The sequence below is a fragment of the Hyperolius riggenbachi genome, chromosome 1 (assembly GCF_040937935.1).
Source record: "Hyperolius riggenbachi isolate aHypRig1 chromosome 1, aHypRig1.pri, whole genome shotgun sequence".
Classification (NCBI taxonomy): Eukaryota; Metazoa; Chordata; class Amphibia; order Anura; family Hyperoliidae; genus Hyperolius; species Hyperolius riggenbachi.
Window position 1 is genome coordinate 490883864 of NC_090646.1, and position 11384 is coordinate 490895247.

At 42.3% G+C, this 11384-nt stretch overlaps 1 protein-coding gene across 2 annotated transcripts in view; it reads left to right on the forward strand.

Moving 5' to 3' along the window:
* Positions 1-11384, forward strand: part of LOC137522787 (clathrin heavy chain 1-like) — a 152331-nt gene that overhangs the window by 108025 nt on the left and 32922 nt on the right. For both annotated transcript variants that reach the window (XM_068242886.1, XM_068242879.1), the window contains exons 11-16: positions 69-206; positions 1172-1336; positions 3060-3240; positions 8119-8282; positions 10341-10466; positions 11206-11348. In XM_068242886.1, the coding sequence (XP_068098987.1) occupies positions 69-206; positions 1172-1336; positions 3060-3240; positions 8119-8282; positions 10341-10466; positions 11206-11348 (917 nt within the window). The remainder of the gene's footprint in view (positions 1-68; positions 207-1171; positions 1337-3059; positions 3241-8118; positions 8283-10340; positions 10467-11205; positions 11349-11384) is intronic.

Genomic DNA, 11384 nt, shown 5'->3' on the forward strand with positions numbered 1-11384 from the left:
CATGTTCAAGCTTCAAGCCTCTGTTTTGTAATGCAGATCCTTGTATAACTGTGTTTTCTTGTTTACAGATAGTGGATGTGTTTATGGAGAACAGTCTCGTCCAGCAGTGCACATCATTTCTCCTGGATGCACTGAAGAACAACAGGCCAGAAGAAGGTCACCTGCAGACTCGTCTCCTAGAGATGAACCTGATCCATGCTCCACAGGTGCCTCTATTGTCTATGAGTTGAAGTGTAATGCTGGAAACACACGATGCAACTTCCTGTCTGATCGACGGGTGACTGGACAGGAAGTTGTAGCAGGTATACATGTCCACACTGCCCCCGATCAATAAAGGGATTGATTTTCCAATCATAACTTCGCAAAATCGATCCCTTACTCAACCGGAAACAGATTGGACATGTTGGAAATAACCGCCTGAGGGCCTTTTTCCACTGCACAGCTGAATGGCAAATCGCTAGGGTTGCTACTTAATCATAGAAATCATCAGGATTGTGGAGTGGCAGTCGGAGCAATTTTGGGTACCTGGAGTCGGGATCAGTGGTTTCAATAAAGTGAGGAGTCGGAGTTGGATGATTATTAAACCAAATCCCCATAGCTTTTGTAAAAATTAGATTAAGGAGTTGGAGTCGAGGAGTTGGAGCAACTTTTGGGTACCTGGAGTCGGTGGCTTCATAAACTGAGGAGTCGGAAGATTTTTGTACCAACTCCACAACCCTGGAAATCATGAGAAGTGATTCCCACTATAGTGATTCGATTTAAAAATCGCAATCGGTTTCTGGAGCGATTTTAAGAGGGATAATGCAATGCAAATGAAAAAAAAACAAAAATAATAAAAAATTGCAATCGCTGGCGTTTGTGATTTGTGATTGCGATTGCTAGTGGAAAAGGGCCCCGATTCCGGACGACAGGAAATTGCATTGTGTGTTCCCAGCATTAATCTAGTTTTGGATAGTGTGGACACACTAGATTCTATTTGCATTTATTATTCAAATTCCATTTTAAGCCCAACACTTCTGTAATCTGACCTTTCCGATAAAATGTGTAATTAATTAATGTGTCATGTTCGTTTTTTCAACTTTTTTTTTTACAAACTCTTTTACATTCTGTAAGATTCTAAAAGCTGACATTGTTGATAGACATTCTGTAACCATGTACATGTTGTCCTCAGGTCGCAGATGCGATTCTTGGAAATCAGATGTTCACTCATTATGATCGGGCCCACATTGCCCAGCTCTGTGAGAAGGCTGGATTATTGCAGAGAGCTTTAGAGCACTATACAGACCCGTACGACATCAAGCGAGCAGTGGTCCACACACACCTTCTTAATCCAGAGGTGAGCTATTACCTTCTCAGTGTTAATACTGCTGAAACTATTTCTCCATTATTTCTATATTTTAATCACACCATATAAAGGTATACATACAGTGGAGATGTGGAAATGAGCAGGTAAATCCTTCTTAGTTAGGCCTTTTCCGCAGATATGCAATACTAGCCTAAATCTCATTTGAAATTACAACCACAGGCATGCAATACTAGTCTTGCATTCATATGAATATTAGGAATAATAATAGGAATAAGCATCCCTCAGCAGTGTTTGTAGTTTTTTGTGGATCAGTGGTTTAGCTACTCAGCTGATGCACACAGCAAACAAATGTATGTATTTGGAACCCCAAACAAATGCTTACAGAGAGAGAATATAATTATCACCTCACCATTCAGATTCCCTGTTGTCTCTGATCATCGTGTTCAGACTGCCATCTTTCCCCTGACAGTACATTGACAGCACTAGTGACCGACCCTCCAGGAAAGAACATTTTTAGTAGGCCATCACATGGCTTTGCTTCCTGCCATAGGTATTGCAGGACCGGTAAGAGGTTAACAGTTAAGTCAGTCAAGCCTACTAATAACCTTGTTAGTGGAAGGGAGGAATGACTAGGTTCTCTGGCTTTGTCCCATTGCTTGTTGCAGCCATGGATGAATATTTCTGATGTTGTTCATCACCAAATGAGACAGAAGGGTGAGGGGAGTTCACATTTTTTGCTCCACATGGTTGTTGTCATTTTTACATTAGACCAGAGAGCTACCTTAAAGTGAACCTCCAGACTAAAATCTACTCAGCAGCACTGAAAAGGCTTGGTGTTTCTTTAACAGTTACACAGCATCAAAACTTTGTGTTTCTTATGCAAGCCTAATTTTTGGCTGCACAGAAGCTCAGCTCTGCTCCATCAAAGAAAACTGCCGGGCATTTTTCCCCTGATACTGTGCAAAGCATGATGGAATTTCTGATGTCCTTGTTGTCTAGCAACTGGGAGGGGTGAGCAGGACAGGGGACAGTTGGAACGGTGTCTCATGCTCCCTGTCACCTCCTTTCAACCAAAAAGATGGCTCCCCTCATGAAGTTCAGCCTAAACAAACATACTGTCATTAAGTTACATTAGTTATGTTAATTAAAATAGATAGGTAAAATAATCTCTTACCCACCCTGTTTTAGAAGAACAGGCAAAGGTTTGTGATTTCATGAGGCCAGCCATCTTTTTGGTTGAAAGGAGGTGACTGAGCATGAGACACAGTTCCAACTGTCCTGTGTCCTGATCACCCCTCCCAGTTGCTAGGCAACGAGAACATCATCAGAAATCCCATCATACTTTGCACAGCATCAGGGGGAAAATGCCCAGGCAGTTTTCTTTGATGGGGCGGAGCTTAGCTTCGAAGCAGCTTAAAATTAGGCTTGGGTATGAAAAACGAAGTTCTGATGCTGTGAAACTGTTAAAGAAACGCCAAGCCTTTTCAGTGCTACGGAGTAGATTTTTAGTCTGGAGGTTCACTTAAATGCTTGTGATGAGAATGTCTGCCTGATTTCAGACTCCTCTGTTCCATTGATATTAACATGCTAGCTCAGGAGATGACCAGTCATTGTAACCCCTTTTTTTTCAGTGGTCAGGTAATGTCCTCATGTCCAACTGCTATTTAATGTCTTTGGCTGGTGTGACAATGATAAACAGGTTCTACGGGTTTTGTGTTTAAGAAGTTATTCTTTGTTTCATTTTAAAACTCAGTGGTTGGTGAACTTCTTCGGCTCGTTGTCGGTAGAGGATTCTGTGGAGTGCTTGCGGGCTATGCTATCTGCTAACATCCGACAAAACCTTCAGCTCTGTGTTCAAGTTGCATCTAAGTACCATGAACAGCTGGGCACCCAGAATTTGGTAGAGCTTTTTGAATCTTTCAAGAGCTATGAAGGTACGTTCACATGATCAGTTTTTATGACTATGCAAAAGATTACAAAGTGTCAACATTTTGCAACCTTGTATAGTTAATAATGCAGTTGCAGTCATGACTAATATAAGCAAAGGACGAAGATCGGGATGACTTCTGGAGAGTAAAACTTAGAGCATTCTGCAAAGTGTTGTTCGTTTTTTGTTTTTTTTTTAATCTAATATCATTTGGAGAATAGATAGGGCACACAAGGCTGAAAAACTATAAAAAGTTATTTGTCTACATATCTTATTTAAAGTTTAGATAGTTTACACAGCAAATCTAGCTGCAAACAGCTTCAACAGTTTATGATTATTTATTCCTGTGATACAATGAGAGCGGCCATGTCACATTACACACAGGCAAGCTGATCTGCATCTCCAGCCCTCAGCCTGTGAAAACTTCACTCCCCTCTCCTCCTCCCCTCTGCATCTGAAATCTTTGGCTATTAACCTCCTCCTGCCCAGACTGAGCTCCCATAAGCCCTTGCTACTAAGGCTGAGAGTGCCAAGGCTCTCTGGAGAAGCTGTGGGTGAGGCCTGTTTAGTTTATAGGGAATTGGGATATTAAAACAAAAAAAAGTATTTGGCTTGAGGAATGCCCAATAAACTACTGTATATGAAAGGAACACAATTATGCATTGAGTAAAAGTTTATTTCGGATTTACTTTTACCACTTGAGGACCGTGGGCTTTACCCCCCTTAAGGACCAGGCACTTTTTTTCCATTCAGACCACTGCAGCTTTCACGGTTTATTGCTCGCTCATACAACCTACCACCTAAATGAATTTTGGTTCCTTTTCTTGTCACTAATAAAGCTTTCTTTTGGTGCTATTTGATTGCTGCTGCGATTTTTACTTTTTATTATATTCATCAAAAAAGACATGAATTTTGTCCAAAACATGAATTTTTTAACTTTCTGTGCTGACATTTTTTCAAATAAAGTAAAAATTTCTGTATACATGCAGCGCGAAAAATGTGGACAAACATGTTTTTGATTAAAAAAAAAAACATTTAGCCTATATTTATTGGTTTGGGTAAAAGTTATAGTGTTTACAAACTATGGTGCAAAAAGTGAATTTTCCCATTTTCCAGCACCTCTGACTTTTCTGAGCACCTGACATGTTTCATGAGGGGCTAGAATTCCAGGATAGTATAAATACCCCCCAAATGACCCCATTTTGGAAAGAAGACATCCCAAAGTATTCACTGAGAGGCATAGTGAGTTCATAGAAATTATTTTTTGTCACAAGTAAGCGGAAAATGACACTTTGTGACCAAAAAAAAAATAAAGTTTCCATTTCTTCTAACTTGCGACAAAAAAAAAATGAAATCTGCCACGGACTCACCATGCCCCTCTCTGAATACCTTGAAGTGTCTACTTTCCAAAATGGGGTCATTTGTGGGGTGTGTTCACTGTCCTGACATTTTGGGGGTGCTACATTGTAAGCACCCCTGTAAAGCCTAAAGGTGCTCATTGGACTTTGGGCCCCTTAGTGCAGTTAGACTGCAAAAAAGTGCCACACATGTGGTATAGCAGTACTCAGGAGTAGTAGTATAATGTGTTTTGGGGTGTATTTTTACACATGCCCATGCTGGGTGAGAGAAATATCTCTGTAAATGACAATTGTTTGATTATTCTTTTTACACACAATTGTCCATTTACAGAGATATTTCTCCCACTCATCATGGGTATGTGTAAAAATACACCCCAAAACACATTATACTACTTCTCCTGAGTACGGCGATACCACATGTGTGGTACTTTTTTGCACCCTAACTGCGCTAAGGGGCCCAAAGTCCAATGAGTACCTTTAGGATTTCACAGGTCGTTTTTGTTTCAAGACTACTCCTCACGGTTTAGGGCCCTTAAATGCCAGGGCAGTATAGGAACCCCACTAATGACCCCATTTTAGAAAGAAGACACCCCAAGGTATTCCGTTAGGAGTATGGTGAGTTCATAGAAGTTTTTATTTTTTTGTCACAAGTTAGCGGAAATTGATTTTAATTGTTTTTTTTCACAAAGTGTCATTTTCCGCTAACTTGTGACAAAAAATATTGTCACAAGAATGGGGTCATTTGTGGGGTTCTTATACTGCCCTGGCATTTTAGGGGCCCTAAACCGTGAGGAGTAGTCTTGAAACCAAATGTCGCAAAATGACCTGTGAAATCCTAAAGGTACTCATTGGACTTTGGGCCCCTTAGCGTACTTAGGGTGTAAAAAAGTGCCACACATGTGGTACCGCCGTACTCAGAAGTAGTATAATGTGTTTTGGGGTGTATTTTTACACATCCCCATGCTGGGTGGGAGAAATATCTCTGTAAATGACAATTGTTTGATTTTTTTTTTTACACACAATTGTCCATTTACATTTCTCCCACCCAGCATGGGTATGTGTAAAAATACACCCCAAAACACATTATACTTCTTTTCCTGAGTACGGCGGTACCACATGTGTGACACTTTTTTGCAGCCTAGGTGCGCTAAGGGGCCCAACGTCCTATTCACAGGTCATTTTGAGGCATTTGTTTTCTAGACTACTACTCACGGTTTAGGACCCCTAAAATGCCAGGGCAGTATAGGAACCCCACAAGTGACCCCATTTTAGAAAGAAGACACCCCAAGGTATTCCGTTAGGTGTATGGCGAGTTCATAGATTTTATTTTTTGTCACAAGTTAGTGAAAAATGACACTTTGTGAAAAAAAAACAATAAAAATCAATTTCCGCTAACTTTTGACAAAAAATTAAATCTTCTATGCACTCGTCATACACCTAACAGAATACTTGGGGTGTCTTTTTTCTAAAATGGGGTCACTTGTGGGGTTCCTATACCGCCCTGGCATTTTACGGGCCCAAAACCGTGAGTAGTCTGGAAACCAAATGTCTCAAAATGACTGTTCAGGGGTATAAGCATCTGCAAATTTTGATGACAGGTGATCTATGAGGGGGCGAATTTTGTGGAACCGGTCATAAGCAGGGTGGCCTTTTAGATGACAGGTTGTATTGGGCCTGATCTGATGGATAGGAGTGCTAGGGGGTTGACAGGAGGTGATTGATGGGTGTCTCAGGGGGTGGTTAGAGGGGAAAATAGATGCAATCAATGCACTGGGAAGGTGATCGGAAGGGGGTCTGAGGGGGATGTGAGGGTTTGGCCGAGTGATCAGGAGCCCACACGGGGCAAATTAGGGCCTGATCTGATGGGTAGGTGTGCTAGGGGGTGACAGGAGGTGATTGATGGGTGTCTCAAGGTGTGATTAGAGGGGGGAATAGATGCAAGCAATGCACTGGCGAGGTGATCAGGGCTGGGGTCTGAGGGCGTTCTGAGGGTGTGGGCGGGTGATTGAGTGCCCTAGGGGCAGATAGGGGTCTAATCTGATAGGTAGCAGTGACAGGGGGTGATTGATGGGTAATTAGTGGGTGTTTAGGGTAGAGAACAGATGTAAACAATGCACTTGGGAGGTGATCTGACGTCGGATCTGCCGGCGATCTATTGGTGTGGGTGGGTGATCAGATTGCCCGCAAGGGGCAGGTTAGGGGCTGATTGATGGGTGGCAGTGACAGGGGGTGATTGATGGGTGATTGACAGGTGATCATGGGGATAGATGCATACAGTACACGGGGGGGGGGGGGTCTGGGGAGAATCTGAGGGGTGGGGGGTGATCAGGAGGGAGCAGGGGGCAGTTTAGGGCATTAAAAAAAAAAGCGTTGACAGATAGTGACAGGGAGTGATTGATGGGTGATTAGGGGGGTGATTGGGTGCAAACAGGGGTCTGGGGGGTGGGCAGGGGGGTCTGAGGGGTGCTGTGGGCGATCAGGGGACGGGGGGGGGGGAATCAGTGTGCTTGGGCGCGACCTAGGGTGGCTGCAGCCTGCCCTGGTGGTCCCTCGGACACTGGGACCACCAGGGCAGGAGGCAGCCTGTATAATACACTTTGTATACAATACAAAGTGTATTATACACTTTGTATGCGGCGATCCGGGTGCTAGTAACCCGCCGGCGCTTCCGAACGGCCGGCGGGTTACAGCGCGAGGAGGGCGGAGCCAGTCCCCGGCGGCCGATCGCGTCACGAATGACGCGATCGCACCGCCCATGCCCGTAAAAGGACCGCCACCATTTATCAATACAGCGGTCCTTGCGGGGTCCACTTCCCGGCCGCCAATTGTATATACTGCGGTCGGGAAGTGGTTAACTCCAGTATCTGAGATAATTGTTCTAGAAATCACTGTGAAAAGTTTACACTTGCTTCTTATATCTCAGTCCTATTTCTCACTGATAGTTCTCTTCTGGAGTCTGAAGTCTTTTTCTCTGCTGTTTGCTGCAGTGACAGCTGTCGGAATCCAGGTAGATCCCTTTCCAGTATGGTCATTGAAACCTGCACCTACAGTTGCAGCAACTCTGACAAGGTAGTAGGAGAGTGGTACAGTGTGACGAAACGCTCTCCTGGAGTGGAGTTATAGGAGTTGGGACACTGCTTCTGTATTCTAAAGGGATATATAACCAACATTACAGAAGCAAACTGTCAATGGCCTAGGGGCTTGCGGGCCAAACTAGAGGGATTTCACCGAGAACTTTTCAATTTTTGCTCAACTTCCACATTAATTAAACATTCCTTGAAATAACATTTCTAAAAGCCTTTCCTTTTAGGAAATATGCAATCTGGCATCTTCTGCAGTCCTCCTCGAGCCGCATTCCATACATTCTTTGCCTTAAATGATAGTGTGGTACTGTTCTCTAGTGGAGCTCTTTGGAATGACTGAAAACTGACAGTTTGCTAACAACCAGGAATAACTTTGTTAATTTATATAGAAAAAGTGCTGAACAAAAAAAACGCATTGGTAATTATTAACTTTTTCCCATTTAGGTCTTTTCTACTTTCTGGGCTCAATCGTCAATTTCAGCCAGGATCCAGATGTGCACTTCAAGTATATCCAGGCTGCCTGCAAGACTGGGCAGATCAAAGAAGTGGAGCGAATATGTAGAGAAAGCAACTGTTACGATCCTGAACGCGTCAAAAACTTCCTGAAGGTACATCCACCTGTTCTGCTGTGTTTGCCACATACAACCATCATTGCAGACTATACCAGGTACTGGACGTGAGCTAGTCGGAGGGGTCTCAGCAGTCCTTTTTATAGTTTTGATTTGGCTACTGCAGAATAAGTGGACCTCCAGTTAAGGTGTAAAATACTACTAAATGGTTTACATGTAGCTATCTTAAAGAGAAACTCCAACCAAGAATTTAACTTTATCCCAATCAGTAGCTGATACCCCCTTTTACATGAGAAATGTATTGCTTTTCACAAACAGACCATCAGGGGGCGCTGTATGACTGATATTGTGGTGAAACCCCTTGCACAAGAAGCTCTGAGGACCGTGGTACTTTTAGCAGTTTCGCACAATGTAACAAGGTTCACAGACAGGAAATAGCTGCTTACAGCTGTCTCCAACGGCCAAAACAGCTAGGAGCAACTACATAACCTGCCCACAGTAAAAATGTCACCATGTAATAAATGTCAGAATGTAAATCGGGGAGAGGAAAGATTTTACAATGAGCAAACACTGACTAAATCATTTATACATAATTATTGTAAAAATGAAGCACTTTTTTATTACATTATTGTCACTGGAGTTCCTCTTTAACTCTTACCATCTCTAGTTTACATTTGGTCTTACAATGAACTCCTCTTGCTACTCTACATAGCCCAGAACGTGGGATTACAGCTTTAGATTTTAGATTTGCTGCTTCTTTTAAACTGTCTATCCTTTCGGCTGTAAGTGACTCATTATTTTACTGATACATAGCCCAATAGCAGATAAGTACGGTACAACTGGAAGCTGCAAATGAGTGGCGCCACCTGCCAGGCTATGTGGTATTGCAAAGCAGTTAATGAGTGGTGCCACCTGCCAGGCTGTGTAGTGTAAAAGTGATGTGTGAATCACAGAAGTTCTGTGACAGAACCAAAGCAGGATAGTGTTACAAATTCTGTGGTGGCTTACACCGTTCACAGGTATGTTTTTCTGCTTGGTATTTAGCAATTTGCCTGTGATTCTGCTTTAACAGTCTGTTTAAAGACTGTACAGTCTGTCACATTTATAGGAACACGCTGAACTTGAATAAATATCTACAGTGTGTGTGTGTGTGTGTGTGTGTGTGTGTGTGTGTGTGTGTGTGTGTGTGTGTGTGTGTGTGTGTGTGTGTGTGTGTGTGTAGCTTTCAAAGACCTTTCTGAACTTCATGACATTATATCCAGTCTATGTAGGATTTAATGGGAACCTGAACTGAAAATAAAAAGTGAAAATAACCCTACACAGGTCATACTTGCCTCCCGTGTAGTCTACTCCTCAATCTTTCTCCTCTCCTGCATCCCATTTGTCCACTGTGATCAATGAAATTCTTTGTCCTCCATTTTAAAAATGGCCATTATCCCATAACAGCTTCCTGGTCAGCATACTGTTAAACTGTAATATCACCTACTTGAGCCATAGGGAAACATGGACATTACCTTGCACAGTTAGTTGTAACTGACAGCTGCTGATGTATAACTGACAGCTACTGGTATATTTCAGTTCTGACAAAATATTGTCAGAACTGGAAGGGATCACTGTAAGAAGAAGATGGTGAGCTTCTGAGAGGAACTGATGGTGAGGTTAGTATGTAATATTCATTTGCAGCTACATCATGTGTTTATTTTAAATAATTTTACTCACTTCAGGTTCCCTTTAAGGGTACCCATTAATGATAAAATCTTGATTTTACAATCTTACCACCATTATGTACAGTAATATGAGGGACCACTTAAAGTTTCCATTCAAAGTATAGTCATTCATTTTACCATTCTACTATATAGATTTGGTACGATTATACAATCAAGATTGTTTCATTGATGAGCCCCTTTTGTCAGATCGTGCTGAATATTATCTATTGTAAATTATATATGTCAGCGCAATGTTGGTTATCTTGACAAAACAAAAATTATACAGTATTCCTAACTACAGTATTTGGACTTCTTTTATTATGACCACCCCTTATTTATCTGTTAAGGAAGTATTTGGCAATATGTATTTTTCCTTTTTTTTATTGTTTAGGAAGCCAAGCTTACAGATCAGCTCCCCCTAATTATTGTCTGCGACAGATTTGACTTTGTCCACGATTTGGTGTTATATCTATACCGCAATAACCTCCAAAAGTACATTGAAATCTATGTGCAAAAGGTAAGTCTTGTCTGTGTCTTTATGACCGTGTAAAATACCCAGTACCGATATGTGTGACTTTGTATTCATTCCTAAAACCTGGAATTCTGCTAAAACAAAGAACAGGATTTTTTTATTATTCGCGTTTGATGTCTCTGTAAAGGGATGACGTGAGACTTGCCTGTTGCTATGAGAGGCCTTTCTCACTTCATAAATATTTGTTAGCCCAGGGTTTCCTCTGCAAACATACCTCTGAGGGCTAGTTCACACAGACATCTTTGTGGCATTCAACAACGGCCACGGTGCTCGTCGTTTAAGTGCTGTCCATCCAAATGAATGGACAGCCGTCGGTACGATTGCTTACCGTTATTTACGTAGACAACGTGCTCAATCCCATCGTTTCCCATCCATCTTATTTCATGGACACAATCTGCAGCATCCAGGATCGATAACTATGGTGCTTCTGTGTCTTGTAGGGTCAACAACGTGAGGCACGGACGAACGACAGGAAGCACCGCTAAAAATAGCCAAATGCTTTTCTGCACGTTTGCAGAAAAGCATTCGACCGGCATGCACGGCTTCTGCCAGCTGCTGATTCAGACACCCATCTGAACAAGCCTTTATGTTCTAGAGCTTTGGGACTCTCTTCTTGTTAGATTACATCAAATTGCCACCATTGCCTTGTTTTAGCATGAATGAATCGGGAACTGCTAAACCTCAGGAACTGCCTATTTACTTGTGTGTTGTCCTCCTTGCCTAGGTGAACCCCAGCCGTATCCCAGCAGTAGTGGGAGGTCTCCTAGACGTAGACTGTTCAGAGGATGTCATTAAGAATCTCATTATGGTTGTACATGGCCAGTTTTCGACAGATGAGCTTGTGGCAGAAGTGGAAAAAAGAAATAGGTAAGTAAGGAAATGGTGTATCCTTCCATCTGTTGA